The sequence below is a fragment of the Taeniopygia guttata genome, chromosome 37 (genome assembly GCF_048771995.1).
Source record: "Taeniopygia guttata chromosome 37, bTaeGut7.mat, whole genome shotgun sequence".
Classification (NCBI taxonomy): domain Eukaryota; kingdom Metazoa; phylum Chordata; class Aves; order Passeriformes; family Estrildidae; genus Taeniopygia; species Taeniopygia guttata.
This window is the reverse complement of record NC_133062.1, coordinates 3,118,624-3,139,330: the sequence shown is the minus strand read 5'-3', so window position 1 is coordinate 3,139,330 and position 20,707 is coordinate 3,118,624. Positions and strand designations below refer to the sequence as shown.

General features: G+C 55.5%; 1 protein-coding gene across 1 annotated transcript in view; it reads left to right on the top strand.

Annotated features, from left to right (window-relative positions):
- Positions 1 to 4,482: 4,482 nt before the first annotated feature.
- The window catches only part of LOC101233471 (uncharacterized), a 509,180-nt gene continuing 492,955 nt past the window's right edge, over positions 4,483 to 20,707 (top strand). The window contains 1 exon segment of the mRNA XM_072921466.1: positions 4,483 to 5,978. Coding sequence (XP_072777567.1) covers positions 5,392 to 5,978 — 587 coding nt within the window. The 5' untranslated portion in view covers positions 4,483 to 5,391.

The following is a 20,707-nucleotide window of genomic DNA, read 5'->3' as shown; positions in this document are numbered from 1 at the left end:
GAAATCATTCCATCCCCACAAAGCCCGGGCGTGCAGAGAAAATCGTTCCATGACACATGGGTTTTACTCGATTTTTCCCGAACTTGATACAGTCTGAACCAGTCTAAATCCACTGGTTAAATGTTATGTAGTTTCAGGCTGTGCAGTTTTTAGTATTTGGTTTCCTTGTGGCCCCGGATTTCTTTGCTTCTGCTGTTAATGAGGTGGGAAGTGCTGGATTTCCTTCTCAGCCTTTTGCAGACCAGGTGTCTGCAGCCCTGGCAGTGTCTGGGGTAGGTGTTGGTTGCTGTTTGCTGCTGGGGTTGATGTTTTGCTGCTGGGCGTTATCTTTGTGGGTATCTTTTGGGCCATTCCCAGTGTGTTGAGATGTTAAACTCATCTCCATTGAGTGGTGTAACATCTCTTAACAAAACCTTTAACATTTCTTTCCCTAGGGCCAAGGCAAAGCAAGCCAGAGTAGAGAAATGAAAGGTTAACAATGTTAAAGTCTATGAGCTGGTGTATTTTCCATCAATGCCATGGCAGGCAGGGCAGTGTGTGAGTGTAAGTGAGAGCCAGAGTGGAATTGTGCCGTGCTCTTGCCCAGCAGCTGTGGCAGGGCAGGCCCAGAGAGCGCTGAAGCTGCAGCAGTGGCAGCAAGGGCTGTCCCCGGTGGCTGGAGCTGCCAAAGGAGGGTGGCCAGGCCGAGGATTTCAGCAGAGGATGTGTGGGCAGGCCCAGGGCCTTGCCCCGCTGTGGAGCCCTGGCTGCTGCTGCGCTGCCTTCAGTGCAGGCTCAGTGGGGGCCTCCCATCCTCCTGCTGCAGGCGGGAAGTGCAAATCTCCGGGGCTGCAGAGACCTGGAGCCGAGGCTGAGGGGTCCCCCGTGCTCAGCTGTGCTGGCGGCTGTTTCTGGCCTCGGGGCCACTTGGCACGGGCCACGCCACTTGGCCACCAGTGGTGCTGCTCTGCACTCCTTAGGCAGGAGCCGATGTCCTGCTGGGATGTTGGCAACAGCAAAGTGCCAAGGCAGCTCTGTGCCAGCCCAGCTTCCTGGGGGAGAGATTGCACCAGAGACAGGATTCTGGCCACAGACTGCTTTAACTGTGCATCCCTTATCTCCACCCTGCACTAGGTGGAGAATTCCCAGGGTAAGGAATTCCCGAGATCAATTCCAAGGGGAAATGATTGAATATCTGCCCTGGGTCTGGCTCTTCTTCTTGCCCAAGCCAATGGCAAAAGCTGTACCCATGGCATCTTGGTTTCTATCCCCAGCTTCCAAAGGTGTTTCTTTCTTTCCCCTTTCATTATTTGTACCCAGCCTGAGCTCTGGGGGTGCCAGGGGTTCTGGAGGTCCCATTGTATTCCTAAAGCTGCCATAACCCCCTGGAGGATCTTTCCTGGAAAATGAGCTCTGCTGTCTGAGTCTCTTTCATTTTCAATGCCTTTTATTGGAATGATTTCTTTTAGAAATATCTTTAAAAGTGATCCAGGGGTTGCTGAGCAATCACAATTGCTTTTGCCCCCTGTTAGGTGAGATGGTGTCACCAGAAGATATTGAAGCCTTCCTGCTCAGGGCATTTCAGTTCCAGGCTCTTACAAGCACACACAGCTGTGCCAGTTGAGCTGACCATGAGGGGTAACCTGGGCTTTGTCTGATTCCCTTTCCTCAATAACAGCGTGTCTTGGAACTCTTTTCCCTTCTGCTGCCCTTGAAGAGCCATCCACAAAGACATTTTCTGCCTCAAGCCGGGCAATGTCTCCTGAATCTCCCCCAGGCTGGGTCTGGAGCTGTGTCACTTGAATGCAGTGCTGGGTTTCTTCCCAGCCCCTCTGGGGGCTGTTCAAACAGGAGGCTGGGTTAAACCCTTCCCCTGTCCTCAGTTCTGAATCCTCCTGTGCCACTGAACAAGTTTCACACTGTAATAACCGAGCACTGCTCATCCATTGCGAGGCTCTTTTGGTTATCAAAGCTTGAACTTGATGGCAGACTGGAACAGTTGGAGATCCTGTTGTCATCAGGTTTTGGGCCTCGGTTCCTGTTGAAGCTGTGGCTGAAAAATTCTGCAGACAATGAGGCCACTGTGGCCACTGGGTGAAATTTGTTGGCCCAAGAATTCCTTTGGCATGGCCCTGTTGAACATTCCCCATCAATTCCAATTTCTTTTCTGAGTCTGGAAGAGCCACAGCTGAGGCATCAATATTTTTGGTTGTTCATTTTCTCAGGTTTTGCTCTCTTTCTCCTGTCCATACCACAGCATGGAGGCTGTCTGGGGTTAAAAAGTCCAGACATTTGACACAAAGGTACAGCAGCAATAACCTCTGTATCACCTTTTACAATATTACAATGCCACCATCAACTTCCTTCCTAGTTAATATGAATCACAGTAGGAAGAAAAGAAATGGGTTTATTTCAAACCTATCCCCCACAGCTCCTAAGAGGGATTGAACAAATGATACCAGCTCAGCTTTCCCATTTATTCCCTTCATAATGAAAACACTCCTTTACAATTTTCCCCTCTTAGGTGTAAGATTCAGAGTGGATGGAGAGGCCCCTGTGTCCATCAGGAGAGGCCTCCTCTGGATGCAGACCCAGCCTGGATGTTCTCCAGGGATGCAGTGTGGTGGGTCCCCGGTGGGATGGGAGCTCAGAGAGCCCTGACAATCCATGTCCATGCAGGGGTGGACTCGCTCCTCCTGAGGGTGCTGCTGTCTGTGCTTGCAGTGTCCTTGTGGGCTGCAGCTGGAGCCCTGACTCCTTCCCAGGGGCTGTTTGGGTGGGCTCTGCCCTGGCCAGGAGGGCAATGCCTCTGCCAGGTGCTTGTGGCCGAGGCCGTCCCCTGGGTGCTGGGGCCCCCTTGGGCCCTGGGGTTGGTCCCTCAGGGGCTGTGGGAACTCTGCCATGGCCTTTGCCTTCAGCTTGGCCTTTTGCTCATCCTTTCTTGCCTTCAGCTGCTGTGCCTTTGTGCCCAAGTGCTGCAGGGCCTTCTTCTGCCACTCCTGCAGCCCCGGTCACTGCCTGTGGGTGCTCATCCTCTGAGAGCTGCTGAGCTTTCTGCAAAATCTTTCCTTTCTGCAGGGACCCAAACCAAATCCTTAACAGAAAATCCTGAACCTTCCATGAGCACTCTGCATTTCCCAGATGTTGCTTTGTTTTGCTCCTTGTGCTCAGGGTCCCCTGCACAGCCCGTGTGGCAGAGCCGGTGCCTGTCCTGCCGCAGTGTCCAAAGGCGGCCCCCCCGGCGGGCAGGGCCGGCAGCTCCCCGGGGCCGGGCAGCGGCCGGGGCATCCCGCAGCCTCCTGGGGGCCGGGGGCCACTGCCGGCCCTGCCCGGGGCTGGTGGGCTCAGGCAGCGCCCGGCGCTGAGCCCCGGCTGCCCCACAGCCCCGGCCTGGCCCCGCAGCTCCCCACAGGCCCCCAGCCCTGCTCCCGGTCCCGCACCTCTGCGCCCGCTGCTGCCGCTGCCCACCACAGAGAAACCCCTGACATCCTGACCTCCTTCTTTTCCTCTCCTGGAAACTGGGAATTCAAAGTATCAGCTGGCAAATTGTCAGGATAAGACCCTGCTGAAAAACATCCCCATCCTGAGTACTTTTCTGTTCCTCCTCTTTGCCATCATCCTTTTTCTTACCACACACATTCCTCCTGCTGCTTCTTGCCTGAACCATATTGCTGCACACTCCCCTTCACCCGATCCCTTCCCAGGGCACCAACACCATCCATCCCCTGTTGTCCAAATCCCTTCTCCCCTTCCCTTATTGCCCTCCCTGGGTTCCATGTCCTCAATTACCTCTGGGGGAATGTGCAAACTACCTCAGCATTCTCCCATGGGACCCTTCAGAGACATTTTGGGATCATCATCCCTTTGGCCAGGACCCCTCCCTGGCTTTCCCTTTTCACCCCTCCATGGGTGCCCTGCCATGTTCACTCCCCAAAGATCCCAGGGCACTCACTGATGAGATTTTCAGTGCTCTCTCCCTGCTGACTCTTCACAGACCTCCCTGATGTGTCACTCGTCTGTCTCCTGGTCACTCCCGGGTCCCCAATCAATCCCCGGTGCCGCCGCCAGCCAAGGGAGCCGATCACCCAAAGTGGGTGAGGCACCTTCAGCTGCACTCCCTGCCCCAGGGTGTGCGGAAAAATTGACATCACCAGAGGTTTCTGTCCACAAAGCAGACAGAGGAGTCCTGTGAAATTAATTTCATTTCTAAAAATGGGAGAGGCCATGGGACATTCCCCATGGGATCTCTCCAATTGTTGGAGGACACAGCCTCCATTTCACCCTAATTCTCCTGGCCACATCTCCCTCTGCTTTCCCCATTGGCTGAAGTACTTGAGAGCTACAGACTTCCCGATCCAGCTACTACATACTCCCTGAATATGCTCCCTGCTTTTATATAGCAAATGATATTCATGGCTCTGTTAAGTCTTTGTTGTTCTTCTGGAAGTTCATGAATAGAGCAGGACCTTGGCTGAGCAGCAGTCTGTGTCATCAATTAATAACATTTTCTAAAACCGATTCCTTCTCCTGTCACTCCCTTGTGTACAGCTCCCTGGCCCTCTGAGCCTTCCCCAACTGGACTCCCTGCCTCGGCCCCATCGCCCCCGCGAGGGGAATTTGGGGAGGTGGGAGTGGGGCAGCGCCAAGGCCGGGCCCCCCCGCGCTGTCCTGGCGGGAGCGGCTGCAGTGGGGACCGAGTGCGGGCGGGAGCGGCCGAGAGCCCAGCGCTGCCCCAGCCCGACCTGCCCCAGCTCCATCCCTGCCCCTCGGCTGGGATGCTGTGGGTCTGGGGGGAAGAGGGAGCCGGCAGTGGGTGCTGGGCCTGGGGGCAGGAGGAGAAGGGAAGGAGAAGCAGGCTTGAGGAACAGAATGGTCAAACAATGTAGGTGGCAGGAGAAGGTGGGATTGTGCAGGAGAAGGAGGAATAGCAAGAGGAAGAGGAGTGTGAGGAAGAGCAGAGACACCAGAGGAGGATGAGGAGGAGCAGAAAGAGGAAGCAGCAGAAGGTTCCACCCCTCCCTGTATCTGCAGCCTCCCCCCAGCCCCAGGAGCGTTGCTTCCCCCACATGCCGCCAGTGACTGTGGAGGGAGATCCAGGATTTTCAGGGGATGAATCTTGGTGTTTCTGAGCTTTCGTGGGCTAAATGTTGGTGCTTTGGTTTATGTGGCAGCTGAATCTTTATGTTTTGGAGGAGGCTTTCGCTGACTTGTGATGTTTGGGGAGTTTTTGATCTGTATCTTGAAATTTGTGGGATTTTTGGGCTAAATCTTGGTGTTTTGGAGGTTCTTACAGACACAAGATTCCCAATGACTTCCTGAGATGAACTGAAGCACGGAAGAATCTCCAGTCCAAGGTGCTCTCCTCTTGTTTTTTACCCCAAACCAGGATTTTTATTCCCTGGGCGTGTCTGGATGGAGGAGGAGGAAAAGCCCCGGAGATGCTGCAGGAGGAGGAGCTGCAAACCCAGCCCAGGGAGCTGCGGGGAGGAAAGAGCCCCCCTGAGCCAGGAAGGCGGGCAGAGATCCAGCCGGAGCTCGGAGCTGGTGGAGAAGCCTCATGGCAGGGAGAAGCCCCACAAGTGCTTGGAATGTGGGAAGGGTTTCAGTCGGAGCGACAACCTGATCCAGCACCAGAGGATCCACACTGGGGAAAGGCCCTACGAGTGTGGGGAGTGTGGGAAGAGGTTTCGGACCAGCTCCAATCTCCTCGTACATGAGCGGAGTCACACGAAGGAGAAGCCCTTCCGCTGCCCCGACTGCGGGAAGGGCTTCAGCCAAAACTCCAACCTCACCAGGCACCAGCGCACCCACACTGGGGAGAGGCCCTACGAGTGTCCCCAGTGTGGGAAGAGGTTCCAGACCAGCTCCAGTGTCCTCGTACATGAGCGGATTCACACAGAGGAGAGGCCCTTCCGCTGCCCCGACTGTGGGAAGGGCTTCAACCGCAACTCCAACCTCACCGTGCACCGGCGCATCCACACTGGGGAGAGGCCCTACGAGTGTGGGGAGTGTGGGAAGAGATTCTCCAGGAGCTCTCACTTGACCCAGCACCAACGGAGGCACCACTAACTGAAGCCCTGTGAGTGCCCCGAGTGAGGGAGGAGCTTGGAGTGAGGGAAGAGAGTGAGGGAAGAGCTTGGAGTGAGGGAAGAGAGTGAGAGAAGAGCTTGGTGCGCTGCTCCAGCTCCATCCCCCATGGGAGGATCCGGGCTGGATGATCCCCAGTGACCCCCGTTGGGCAGAGCCCTGGTGCCCCCGTATGGGGAATAAAACAGAGAGTAAAGCAACGGAGCTGATAAAGGGGCCCGATATCTGAGGCCTGACTGAGCAGAAACTGTGGGAGACACAGACACAGTTTAAGTCTCCCTGGGCAAGAAGTGACCGAGCAACGTGGTGTGAGACTTTGTGATAAAATAATGTTGCCAGGTGATGTCATGTCACGAAGAATGTGTAACCAATGGGAAATTGTTACCAAAAACAGAGCCCTATATAAGGACCCTAGAAGTAAATCCCTGTATAAAAAACTGGTACACACAATAAAATTGGCTTTGGTCTAATCTCGGATGTCCCCGTCTCTCCCTGGTGGATTACCCTGTTGTGGGTAATCCCCGTTGGGTGGGGGGAAGGTGTTGGAGGGATTTCTTTCCCTTCTCCTCGTGCTGCCGTGGTTTTGTTGGTAATAAATTCCCTCCCTGTGCCCGGGCTGGGTCTGTTGTCCCCGTGCCGCTGCTCGGGGCGGGATCTCTCCCGTTCCTTCTCTGCACTCCCGGGCCTCTCCTCAGCCAATGAGAGAATGCGGTGGACAAGAGTCAGCCAATCAGAGAGAGCGGCGCTGATGACTCAGCAGTTGCCGGGCAGACCCGCAGCAGGCAGTGTTCCCCACCCGGACCCCGCCCTCCCTGCCCAGTGCCGGCCCCGCCGTGGGGTCCCCCCAAGTCCCTCCCCAGTGCCCCCGCAAACTGGGCTGGGTTTAACTGGGAAGCGTTACTGGGAACACTGGGAGCAGGCGGGCAGGGGCAGAGTGACAGCAGGGCTGGGGGTACACAGGACCCCCCAAAATCAGCGTGGGGATGGAGCGGGAGATCCCGGCTGGGCCCGAGGCCACGGGGAAGCTCTGCGGCCGCCGGCGGCTCAGGAGCTTTGTGGGCAGAGAAAAGGGGGTGACACCGGGCTGGGGGCCCCAGGTGGAGCACCCACAGTCTTGGGGAGAGGGGACATGACCCCCGGGACCCCCCTTGACCCACTTGCACAGGTAGAAGCTGAGCCCCAGCAACAGGGAGACAAAGCCCAACTCGTAGTCCCTGATCCCCGTCTGCATCTTGCTGCCGGTGGCGTCCAGCGGCATCTCTGGGAGGCCTGCAGGCATCAGGACCCCCCAAAACCTCTCACAGACACCCCAAGCCTCTCCAAGCACCCTCCTGATTGCTCCCAGTCCACCCAGGACCCCCTGAAACTTGCCATGATCCCTTCCTCACCTCCCCAGGACCCACCAAAGCGTCTCCCATCCCTTTCAGAATCCCACAACCCCCTTCCAGTCGTCTCCACCACCCCAGTACGCCTAAACCCTCTCCCAGTCCCTTCTCAGCCCCACCAGGATTCACCCAAACGCTTCCCAGTCTCTTTCCAGCACACCAACTTCATCCCAATCTCTGCTTTTCCATCCCCAATCTCCATCCAGCTCCTCCAGGCTCACTCTAGTCCCTCCCAGTCACACCCAGTACCCCCAACCTCCCTTCCAGTGTCCACCAGGACCCCCAGAACCTCATCCCACCAGCTTCTTCTCTGCTGAATTCCTAGAGGAAGACCAGGCCCAGCTACTACCAGACCTTCAGAGAAAACTCCACCCTTCTAGAGATCACCACTTCAGCAGCATTTCATCTGCCACTCCAGGAGGAGCAGCCACCATTTTAACTGGACTACTACCAACACCCTGACTCCTCAGGGTGTCAGGTTTCTGCCTCCATCACTAGTTTCATTTGTACTAATTGCATTTTTTAAATTATTATTTTTATTTAGTTTTTTTCCTGGTAAAGAACTATTATTCCCTTTCCCATATCTTTGCCTGAGAGCCTTTTGTTAAATTGTGGTAATTCGGAGGGAGGGGGTTTACCTTTTCCATTTCACAGGAGGCTTTTGCCTTCCTTCACAGACTCCTGTCTTTTCAAACCTAGACATGGGCCTTGTTTTTTTTCTATCCTTTGTGTGTGTGTTGTGGGCTCGGGTCTGGCTCTAGATTTTCTTGTGGGCAGGGCTGGCCCTGTTGGCCGTGCGGAGCCCCCGTGGTTTTCTGGGCTTGTGCCAGAATGTGTTGGGGTGTGTTGAAGGGCGCTGCTGAGGGGCTGCCAGGTGCCCATGGCACACCGCCCTGAGAGCGCCCGGTCTCGTCTGATCTCGGAAGCAAAGCTGGGTCGGGCCCTGCTGCTGCTGGGGGCAGCGAGGATGACGTCGAGGATGACGTCGAGGATGACAACCTCTTGCTCCACCTGACCACCGGCAGGCTGAAGATGGTGGACTTTGATTCTGACATCTCCTTTAAAGACAGGTTCCACAGGGAATTTGCAGATGGGTCCACATGCAGGGGATGCTCCCAGATTTGGGCATTGCACAGCCTGGCCTGGAACCAAAGGTTCCCCTTTTGCTGGGGCGGATGCAGCTGATCCTTCAGTCGGCTGCCAGACTGCTTTTGTCAGGGCTGGGGGCATGGGCTGGGGTGGGTACGAAATGGGAGTGGGCTCCTGGCCCTGCCAACAGCCCCCAGCACCCACCGTGCCCCGGGTGGGGCTGGGCTGGGGCAGCCAGCCCGACACAAACAAACCCCCACGGTGGGAGCAGAGGTGGGACTGCAGAGCCTGTGCAGGGGCTGCTTTGCTTTGCAGGCAGGGAAGGGCTTGGGCTGCTCCACTGCCCTTGTTTGCTTTGGGATCACCATGGGGGCAGTGCAGGGGGAAGGGAGAAAGCCTGGGCTTCCCTCACCTGTGGGTGGGTTTTTCCCTGGCATGCAGGGATTGGGCCTTCCCCAAGCCTCTGACAGAGATAGGATTTTTTACCTTTTTTCTTGTTGCCCTATTTGTCTGAAATCTATTTTCAATAATTTGTTGTTAGTTTTTATAGAGGAAGCATTCTAGGTGTGGTCCAGTCTGGATCAGGAAGTGCGGGGCACCGCGGGCAGCTGGGACAAGGGGACAGGAGCCTTCAGCTGACGGGGCTTTCTGGTTTCTCTCCTTGCAGCCGGGCTCTGCGGGTGCTGAGGCTGCTCTGGGCTCTGCCAGGGCCCTGCTGGAGCTCAGCACCGGGCCGCAATCAGCCAAAGGAGAAATGGGGTGCCCTGCAGCACAGACTGGCTTGAGCATTTCAGCAGCACAGCTCAAGTTTGGAGAGTGTACACCTCCAAGGTAAAACATGCCACCAGCCGAAAACTAAACTTGTTCAATAACTTCTGAAATGAAATCAATCTGGGATGACCCCAAATGACGTTTTGCAGCTTGCTCAGGCTGTAGCTCAGCCCTTCTCTGAGCTGTTCTCTCCCCCACCTGCCTTTTACTTCCCAACTGCTCCCTCTTTTCCCCCAGTGAGTTCCCAGCCCATTCCAGTCTCCATCACACTGTTGCCTTCCTTGGTGCCCCTCACCATGAAGAAGGCCGAGCCCCAGGCTTAGGGACTCATCCTGTCACTGGCTGAGGAGCAGCAATGTCTCAGAGGTCCGGTGGGATTTTAGTGTCATTCAGAGCTGCTCTCCAGCCCCCAGCTCTCCTCACTGCTGAGTTCCCGCTCCCTTTTCCTTGTCCTTGCAGCAGGATGAGCTCTGTGAATCCCCTTGAGCCTCCCCACTCTTCCCAGCCCACGCACCCACCTCAGTTAGGCTGAAGCTGCAGCTTCTCTGTCTCCTCTGGCACACCAATGCAGTCCCCTGTGCGGGGAGCCCCAGCCCCAGAGCACAGCACTCAGCAGTGCAGTCAGGGCTGGAGCAGCTGCCCTGCAGCCCTGGCTTGGCTCTTTGTGGCAGGGAATGCTCCCTGTGTGCAGCTGTCCCTGCAGGATGGCCCCAGGGCAGAGCCCAGCCGGGCTCCCCCTGCAGCCCCTGAAGCTTGGAGCAGGCAGTGGTCCCAGAGCTGAGGTTCACGGGGAGCACCCGGAGCTGTGCCTCGCACTCTGTTGCCGTGTCACAGTCTCGTGTGCAGGGGCAGCTCCAGGGCCTTCTTCCTCTCCCTCCACCCAGGCCAGCTTGGGCACTCTTGGGGCTCTCTGCTCCATGTCAGTGACTGGATTTGTGGCTACTTGCAGGAGAAATGCCTCAGAAAGCTCCGAGTCAGCAAGTTCTGCTTTCGTGCCTGGAAGGCACCTTCAAGAGATAAGTCTCAGGAAGGCTCGGGACAGCAAGTCCTGTGCTCTGGTCTCGAGGGCTCCTGCCACAAGGACAGGAGAATCCTGTCAAGGATGGTGGTCTGGCCTCGAGGGCACCGGCAGCAGGGATGGGAGATGCCTCCAGGGCACCAAGTCCCACACTCTGCCCTGGAGGGCACCTGCAGAAGAGAAGCCTCGGGAAGGCCACGGGTCAGCAAGTCCTGTGGTCTGGCCTCGAGGTCAGCTGCAGGAGTAATACCTCGGAAAAACTCTGGGTCAGACACGAACGAGTGCGCTGTGCAGGGGCTCCTCACAGCACTGCTCCGTCCCGTCCTGTCCCGTCGCGTGCACCGAGCACTGTGGTGTGCTCTTGTCACTACCAGCTCCTGTGTCACCACGTGTCACAAAGGGCCCTTGGACACCCGGCTCCGTTCCATGCTGCAGCGTGTCACAAAGGACCCTTGGATACCCTGTCCCGTTCCATTCCACGGTGACCATGTGTTCTGGTTTGAAAGCAAAACCAGTGAGAGACTCCAAGTCAGAAATACAATTTATTGGGAAGAGGGGAAAAGGACAAAAATACATGCAATAATACAAAGGGAAAGACTACTGACAAAGTCTGAATACAACCTGGCCAGCGTGCTGGTAGCAGTCCAAATTGGATTAGCTGCAGTCTTCTTGGGATAGCAGATGTAGTTGCTGTGTCCTCTCGGAGAACCTGTGAAAAGGCTGCCCCTCTGTCTAGAAATCCCCAGTTTTATCCAGGTTGGAATGCCTAGCTCCTCCCCCCTGGGCAGAGCATCTTACAATGGGTCGTTATGAGTCACGAGGTGTGTCCTTAATCACCTGCTCCTGGACAGTGTTATCTCTGAGTCATGTGGCAAGGCATTGATGGGGCTATTAACAGCAGATAAGGAAAACTGCCCCAAGGCAACTCCTACTCAGATGGTAAATAGGAAAACGTTCTTTTTTTAATCTTGGACACCATGCTGCACCGTGTCACAAAGGGCCCTTGGATACCCTGTCCCGTTCCATTCCACGCTGACCATGCTGCACCGTGTCACAAAGGGCCCTTGCACGCACTGCCACCTGCCCTGGGGCCACCCCCAGCCCCCCAGAGTGGCCCAGGTTGGAAGGAATGCCTTGCCCCAAGTGTGTCAGACAGCCCAACAGGATCTTTAGGAACGGCTCAGACCATCAGCAAACGCTGCCCTGCTCTGCGGGCTCAGAGCAGCAGGAGCCCCCACAGCTGCCGACGCAGCCCTGGTGGGAAGGGCACGGGGCCCTGCACAGAAGCTGGCACGGCCTCCTCGGGACACGTCCCACATGGTGGCCATCCTAAGCACGGCCGTGTGACACAGACCAGGAACGTGTGGGCCAGGGCAGGAATGCTGCTCTGACCCTGGGGCCCGGGGAGCGCTGACATCAGCCGCTGAGGCACAGTCCCCGCCGAAGCAGAGTTCCCCCGAGCCCTGGCAGCACCGGTGCCCGTCTGCTGCCCCAGAAACCTGTGCCCCAAAAGGGCTTCTCTGCCAGAGGGCAGCCAAAGCTGGTGTGTGTTGCAGCATTTTTCAGAGAAAGAGGACATGAGTTATGAGATTTGAGCTACTCCAGTCTAGGCCTCAGATTTGGGCCTTGTGAGGCCTTCAAGCCTCTGACGCAGTTAGAAATTCAGAGCTTGTGGCACAGATAGAAATAGTATTAAGGTGTGACGGGGACCACTGGGCTGCCTGGGTGTGAATTAGTATACATTTATAGTGTAAGGCTCAAGCCACTTCAAGGAAAAGGTGAACAATGTTAGCCTACCAATCAGAGTGCCTTTGTTTCTGTAAACGATGTAGAAGCTTATATAAACTACCATCTTATCTCGAATAAACGGAGAACATTTGATTAACCACATTGGTTCAGATCTGCGTTTGTCTTGTCCAGTTTCCCGTTTTCCTGAGATTCCCTGGCTTTTGGTGTGCACTGGAGGCTGTGCTCCGTCCTACAGGGGCTGTTGGTAGCAGCACCTGGAGCAACTGGTGGCAACACTTGGTGCGTGTCAGATGTTGTTGCTCCTTCCCGGAATGATTCTTTCATGGAAGGGATTAGCAGCAGCACAGAAACACCAACAGCTACTCCACTTCACAGGACAAAGAGAATCCACCAAAACACTGTCATGTTTCCTTGTGCTTTTGTGTCTTTCTTGCACTCTGAAAGAAAAAGAATTGGCCCAAGCCCTGCTATTCAAATCTCCAGCTGCTGTGTGTCTCCCTGTGGCAGCTCACGTGCAAACACAACTGGCTGCCTGCTCAGCTCGGCACTGGACGGCCACAAACAGGGAGGGCCCTGGTGAACATCTCTTTGGTCTTGTGGGGCAGTGAGGGCACAGGAGACAAAGACTGCTCCTCCCGAGTTCATGGGGCAACAGAGAGATTTTATTTCCCAAGCCCCACCTCACACAGGGCTGCCGTAGTGCTCTCTTTTCCCCCCCTTTGTCCCAGCTAGCTCCGTGGGGGAAGGCGAGCGCGGGCAATTTCTGTCTTTTCCGGCGAGCCCTCGTGGGCGTCGGCTGGTCTGGGAACAAAAGGCGAGTCCTGCAGCGAATAAAAGGAGAGAGACTTTTCTCCCGGTGGTAGAATCCGGGTTTATTGCGGCTTGGTTGGGAAAGCAAAAACCGAAAAGACTGCGGCGTGCCACGCTGGAGTTTGTTCGTGCCGCCTTGCCGGTCAGGGGCGGGGCGGCGTGCTCCGGAGCTGGCCGCGAGCCAGGGGAGGCAGCGCGCGGGGCTGCGGCGTTGTGGCAGACACACGCGAGTGCCGCGGCGGCAGCGGCCGCAGCGGCGGAGCGGAGCGGAGCGGGAGCGGCGGGTTCGTCCGGAGCGGCGGTGGCGGTGGTGGCAGCAGCAGCACGCGGGGGCCGGCAGAGAGAAAAGCCGCGGCAGGGGAGCGGGGCGGCAGCAGCACGCAGTGGCCGGGCGAGAGAAAAGCCTGGGGCGTCCCCAGCCCGCGGGTTAAGTACTGAACAGGGGAAACCTGGGGCAGCCAATGGGGTAACGCCATGGGGGGTCTGAGGGCAGTGGGGTGCAGGGGTACATCCAATGGGGAATGGACAGGTGGAGGGTCCCAGGGCGTCTGCCGACCCCGCCGCGTGACTGACAGATGGCCTGAGATGTAAACACAATGACTCTGCACTTTCCCGGGAAGGCAAACCGCGGGGACAGATGGGAAAACCCGGGGGGGTCGCTACGGAGCGTGGGGGGGGTACATGGAACGAAATTATACATATTAAAACATGTAATAACACAGTTCCACATCTCCCTCTTCTGTTTTTCAAAAGAAAAGAACGGAAAATAACTTAAATGGGAGATTTTACAGTCCTGTTCCCCATCGTTGAACCCGATGTCCTCTGGGTGTTCTGCTTGGTGCTTTTCTGGCTGTTTACGTCGAGCGGCGTCAGCTCTGATGGGGCGGCGAAGACGGCGTGGCTGATGTGCACGGTGGAATTGATGGCCTTAACATTACTAAAACTTATAATAAGAACAATGAGTGTTCTGAAATGGATTGGATTTGACCTGTGAGGCTTCATCCTTCAAAGCGACCTTAGCCAGTCACTTGCGAGAGGGATGAAGCTTGCATCTGGAAAACAACTGGAACATTAATTAGCATTCCAGGGAGGGGAGGTTAAAATCAAAAGGGAAGAGTGAGTCCAGGGAACTGGATGGTGAAAGGGAAGGCTCTGAAAGAGAAGGTGTTAAGTCAAAAAGGAAGGGAGGAGACTTTCTCCGTCTGCGGAGGGCTGCATGCTTCACCTGAGGATCTTTTTTCTTATTAGTCTGGTGTTTGGGGACATATGGCCGGACAAATTTGGAGGGGACCCATCTCAGGCCTGAGGGCGTGGACACGCAAGCGTATCCCCGTCCCCAGGTGACTAACTCGTGGGGCCCTTCCAGCTGCCAAGTCTCCGGATTTTTGATGAGCACTGGCGGTTTTTCCCTAACCTTGCTCTGCCCGTGGTTGCCAAAGTGCCTAGTGATTGGTGGGTTGAGGTTTTCAAAAGAACAATTTAGGAAATTCAGTGTAAAGAGGGCACGCGCAAGTCGAACTTGGGGGGACTCAACTTTCATAGTTGGTGTTTGTTGTTTCAGCATACGTTTGAGACTCTGATGAGTCCGCTCCACCATGGCTTGACCTGTCGGGGAATATGCGATGCCAGTTTTGTGTTCTATTCCCCATTGCTGCAGGAAGCTGGCAAATCCCTTGGATGTGTACCCGGGGGCATTATCTGTTTTTATCAATTTTGGGACGCCCAGCATAGCGAAGGCCTGTATCAGATGCTTTTCAATGTCTTTGGCTTTCTCCCCTGCGTGGGCAGAAGCAAAGACTGCCCCAGAGAAAGTGTCTACAGAGACATGGACGTACTTCATCCTCCCAAAGGAATGGATGTGAGTAACATCCATCTGCCATACCTCGCAGGACTTCAGACCCCTAGGGTTTGCCCCTGAGCTCACCGATGGTAGGGGGAGCGACTTACAGGATGGGCAGGTGGCCACAATGGCTCTGGCCTGGTCACGGGTGAGGTGGAATTGCCGGACCAGCCCGGGCGCATTCTGGTGGTAAAGCTGGTGGCTGATCTTAGCCTGCTGGAACTTATCTGGGAGCGGTGCTACCTGAGCTGGGGCGGCAGCGAGAGAATCGGCACGCCGATTGCCCTCGGCCAAAAACCCTGGCAAGTTGGTATGTGACCTGATATGCATCACGTAAAAGGGTTGCTCTCGGTGGGAGACTAGCTTAATCAGTTTTGAGAGCAACTTGTGCAGGGCTTTGTTGGACACACCCTGCAGGACAGCATCCTGCGCTCTAGACACTACACCAGCTACATATGCCGAATCGGTTACCAAATTAAAAGGTTCAGAAAATCGCTCAAAGGCTCTGACGACAGCAGCCAACTCAGCTATTTGAGGGGAGCCTTCCACCTCCACAATATCTGCCTCCCACTGCTGCATCTGGGGGTCTTTCCAAGTTATCACAGACTTGTGAGAACTCCCGGACGCGTCTGTAAACACTCAAGGCTTTGAGTGGCTTTTTGCTCTGAATTCGTTTGATGGACAATGCGAATTCAATTTCTGATTCGAAAATTTTGTGGGCTGGTCTCAAAACTGAAATTTTGCCTGTGTAGCTGTCTAGAGAGAACTGCAGGGATTCATTTTCCTGTAACAGGTGTTCTAGCATGGCCTTGGTGAATTGGCCTGATTCCAATTTGATGGGAATGTGAATGCATTCCAAGTCACATCCAGCTAGCTCTCGGATCTGCGCTCTTGCTTTGCGGATCAGTTCTGCTACTAACTCCTGTGGCCTTGTCATTCTCTTGGACCGATGGTGACTTAGGAAGACCCATTCTATGATGGAGAGTGGGTCCCTTTGGTCTTGGCCCTTGCCCTTCCCTGGGGTGTCTGTCCATTGAAATATCACACCATGGAGGTGCGGCAGCCTGCCCAATATGATGAATTTAAAGGGCAGGTCCGGATCATACCGGTGGGCCTGTCTGGCAGACATTGTCTCCTGGACCCTAATCAAAGCTGCCTGGGCCTCTGGGGTGAGTTCCCTGGGAGAACTCGGCCCCCCTCCCCCTTTCAATAAATCGAAAAGAGGGGCTAGGTCTCTGTTTGTAATGCCTAACCATGGCCTCACCCAGTTCAAAGAACCGCACAGCTGCTGGACGTCTGCTTGGGTCCGAATTTTGTTTTTGATGGCCAATTTTTGCGGGGTGATAGACCGCTTGGTAATTTCCAAACCTAGGTACTTCCAGGGTGGCATCTTTTGAATTTTGTCCTCTCGCAGCTCGAACCTTGCAGCAACCAACGCATCGGTTGTCAGGTTAAGCGCATGTGTAAGGAGATCGTCATTGGGAGCACAAATCAAGATATCATCCATATAATGCTGGATGATCACGCCCTCTGTGACTGGGGTCAGCAATGAAGCTACGTACCGCTGGCAGATGGTGGGTGAACATTTGAGGCCCTGTGGCAACACTCGCCAATGGTACCGCTCCACTGGGGCTTCTCGGTTGACGGACGGAAACGAGAAGGCAAAACGTGGTGTGTCTTCAGGGTGGAGTGGGATATAAAAGAAGCAATTTTTGATGTCAATTACGGCCAATTCCCAATCTTTGGGTAACATTGTGGGGGACGGCATCCCTGGTTGGAGGGGACCCATATTTTCAATCACATTGTTGATGGCACGGAGGTCGTGGAGCAGCCGCCATTCGTCTTTGCCTGGTTTTTTCAGGACAAAGACGGGGGAATTCCAAGGAGATGTTGTTTCTTGGATATGTCCCTTGGTAAGTTGCTCTGCCACGAGCTTTTGGAGCGCTTTTAATTTTTGTTTATTGAGCGGCCACTGCTCTACCCAGATCGGAACATCAGAAAGCCAATTCAACTTTTGGGTAGGACGCTCCTCAGTGACCGCTACCCGAAAAACCTGGGGGGTAGGAATGGTCAATGTGACCCCCCACTTGGCCATCAGGTCCCTTCCCCACAGGGGCTCCATGTAATCCAGAACAAACGGACGCAGGTAAGCTGTTTGTCTGTTTGGCCCCTCAAATTTGATGATGTTTTTAGATTGTTTTGCCAATTGTGCCCCTCCAACACCTTGAATGTGTCCAGCCACGTCCTGTAACTCCCAACGCAACGGCCAATCCCGTGAGGGAATGACTGTGACATCTGCCCCTGCGTCCAAGAGGCCGTTAAGCCACTTGTGCTCACCGCCATTCCATATGTAACACTCAATTTTGGGTCTATCCTTCCCATTTACCTGGGCCTGACACACCTCGTAGATCTTCTCTGCGGTTTTCATCCATAGGTCTCCTGGGTAGATGGGGGTCCCAGATACAGGTATGGCTTGGGTGATGATTTGCCCTTTGGGAAGGTAGACTGGCGGGTGAGCACAGTGCAGCCACAGCACCAGATGTTTAGGGTTTGCAGATGTTAGATTGGGTGCGATAGTGATGTCGAGTGGCGTGTATTTTGTGTCCCCAAGGACAATGTACTTACTGTGGAGTTTCCTCCAGGTCCCTGGGTCCTGTGTGTCGACCGTGACAAAGTGCCAATTGCTGTCCCTGAGCAGTAGGGGTTCGGTTAGGGCCAACCTGTATGGAGAGAAGTTGGACTGGGTGTTAAGGATGGGCCTGGGATGGTCGGGGTCCCGACCAAGCCATGCCTGTGAGATGAAATTCCCGACTCCTCCCACGCAGGCTGGTTCACCAGCTGTTGTTCCCCTATTGTGCACTCCAGAAATGTCATGTTTGGTGTTAGAGTTATTGTCCTCAGGTGGGTATGCTAATGTGTTGTCCCTCCTGCCCCCTGATGTTATGTTTCCCACCAAATTTGTGTCCTCATGCAGGGAGGGACTGCGCTGGGAAATCAGTTTTTTGAATGTCCCCCTGAGTTGGAGGCACCTTGCCCTTCCTGCTGGTTTTTAAAACGCAAGAAGTCCTCTTTGAGGGGGCAGTGAGATGCCCAGTGTCCTTTCTTATTGCACAGGTTGCAGGGCCGTCCTGGATGGTAACCTTTGGGTGGTGGCCCAGTGAAGCGGCATGCAGGAGCTGGAGCCACAGGTGGTGTGTGGGCTTCGGCGAAGGAGACTCTCCGTGATGGCGTTTGGGGTGTCCCCTGAGGGTCTTTTGAAGGCAGGGTGACCCTTCGAGCGCACACGTCCAGCATGTCTTGGAGCGTTGGCTCTGGGTCGAGGGGCAGGCTCAGCATTGCCTGTCTGCAGGCCTCATTGGCGTTCTGCAGGGCGATTTACTTCACCATGCCTTGCCTCAATCCGTCCTCTGGAACCTGTGCTTCAGCTGCCCTGTACAACCTGTCTATGAAACTAACGAAAGATTCCTGTGTCTCCTGCTCAATAGAAAAACAGTTAACAACAGGACCACGGGGTTTTAACTTAAAAAATGCTTTTTCTGCCGCATTGGCAGTTGCTGCCAATGCCCCCCTTGGAATCTTTTCCACCTGTGTTGTTGCCACGTCCCACTCCCCCATCCCACACAGATGATCAATGGTTAACATGCCTCCATCGGTGTCAGAGGAGGTCTCAGCTTTTGCCCAAAGCTGGGGTAATGCATCTCGTACCTCCCGCCTCCATGCGAATTCCCATGCCAAAAACTCAGCTTGAGTAAGCAAGCACAACAACAGAGCGCGCATGTCAGCAGGGACGTACTCGTTGGAGGAAACTGTGACTTTTAACAGCCCCCTAAAGTATTCACTTTCCCAGCCAAACTCCTTTTGGGCTTTGCAAACATCCCTAATCACAGCCTGTGGGATAGGGGCCCACTGTGCCAGGGGTCTGCCCCTCTGCCGCAGGGTGTAGGTGACCGGTGCAGCAGAAAAGGCAAGCGGGGATTGCGGCAGGTCGCGGCTTCCCCCCTCCACCCCCCCCCCGCTCCTCCCCCACCTCGGGAATCGAGGCGTGGGAACCAGAGGGCAGGTCGTGGGAACGGAGGGCGGAGGCAGGACCAGGGCTAGGGGGTGTGGCTGGTGTTACCTCACCCCTAGGGGCGGGGTCAGAGGGAGGACTGCTGAATGATTCATTAGGGGAAGTGCCAGAAGGGGGTGGAGGGGAGGGGGGGTGGAGAAGTCTTGGCAGTGGGAGGGGTTGGCTGTAGGGCGAAGGGGGTTGTTGGGAGACAAAGCACGGAGGGAGGGGGATGGGCATGCCATGCAGTCCCCTCCATCTTGTGTCCTGGGACAGGGAAGGGGATTATTTTGGGAAAGGTCCAAGGAAGGTTGTGGAGAGGGATCTGGGGTTTTAAAACTTACAACTTTACTACTATGGGGCAGGGCTGTACAAAGAGAGGGATTTTGGGGGGCGGAAGGGTGCAGGGCGATGCCAGCATTGTCCTGTGATGGAACCTGGGGGTTGACAGAGAGGCCAGAATCTGCCTGCGGCTGGTTTTGCCGGGATGCCTGTCTGAGAATCCCCGGGCTAGGGAGAGAGGGATAGGAGAGGGAGTTTGGGGGGCTTGGGGGGCAGCATTCGCCCTGGGGTGGCTCTGGCTTCCCTTCGCAGTTATTTTTGACAATATTTCTCAATTGGATTGCCAGATGGATGAAAATCGAGAGGGACTGGTCGTCCTTTTGAGCAATTTCTTTTTCAACTCGGTCCCAGAATTGAATTTGGTACAAATTTGCCTGCGAGATGTCCTGGAAGGACTGCAGAAGCCACTGGGCAAAACGCTTAACGTCTGACTTTTTACATCTCTTTCCTCCCCCAACTAAAATTCCTAGGATTTGAACATAAATTCTCTCGTGCGACACAGACAATTTTGCACCCATTATGTTGATGTTAAAGTGTGTCGCGAACCTCGCGGCTGGTAAAATAACAAAAGAAAAAAAAATACCTCTATCGGAAAGCTAGGTAGCCTGCCCTTACACACTCCCTGCAGCGGGAGACAAAATGTGGGATCTTATCACCCCCTTGTTGGAGAAAGAGAAACCCACCCCAAAAGGAGAAGGGCGTACCCAGCCCAGGGGACCCCGGTAACTCACCACGGGTCCAGCGACGTCCGAAGGGGAAACGAAAAGTCCAGCTGCGAAGTTTTCACCGTGGGGGGACCGAACTTCAGCGGTGCAAGCCAAAGCTGCCAGTCCCACCCCTCTGGAAGCCCTGGCTCCTTAAAACAGAACCGCAGCTTGCGAGGGTGTTGTAACGTCCACGAGGTAAATCCACCAGCCTCTTGGGGCTCAGGGGTCCTCAGTCTGTGGCCTGGAGCTCCCAAGCCCCACATTGGGCGCCACAACTGCCGTAGTGCTCTCTTTTCCCCCCTTTTGTCCCAGCTAGCTCCATGGGGGGGGGAGAGCGCGGGCAATTTCCGTCTTTTCCGGCGAGCCCACGTGGGCGTCGGCCAGTGCTACGTGGGTCTGGGAGCGAGGCGAGTCCCGTGGCGAATAAAAGGAGAGAAACTTTTTTCCCGGTAGCAGAATCCCAGTTTATTGTGGCTTGGTTGGGAAAGCAAAAACCGAAAAAGCTGCGGCATGCCGCGCTGGAGTTTGTTCTGGCCGCCTTGCCGATCTGGGGCGGGGCAGCGCGCTCCGGAGCTGGCCGCAAACCAGGAGAGGTGGCACGCGGGGCCGCGGCGCGGTGGCAGACACGCGCGAGTGCCACAGGGGCGGCGGCGGCGGCGGCGGATTGGAGCGGCTGCGGCAGCGATCACAGAGCGGAGCGGCGGTGATCGCCTGAGGCAGCGGCAGCAGCGGCGGCGGTTGCGGGGCGGCAGCACACCGGGGCTGGGCGAGAGAAAAGCCTGGGGCGTCCCCAGCCCGCAGGTTAAGTACCAAACAGGGGAAACCCGGGGCAGCCAATGGGGTAACGCCACGGGGAATCTGAGGGCAGTGGGGTGCAGGGGC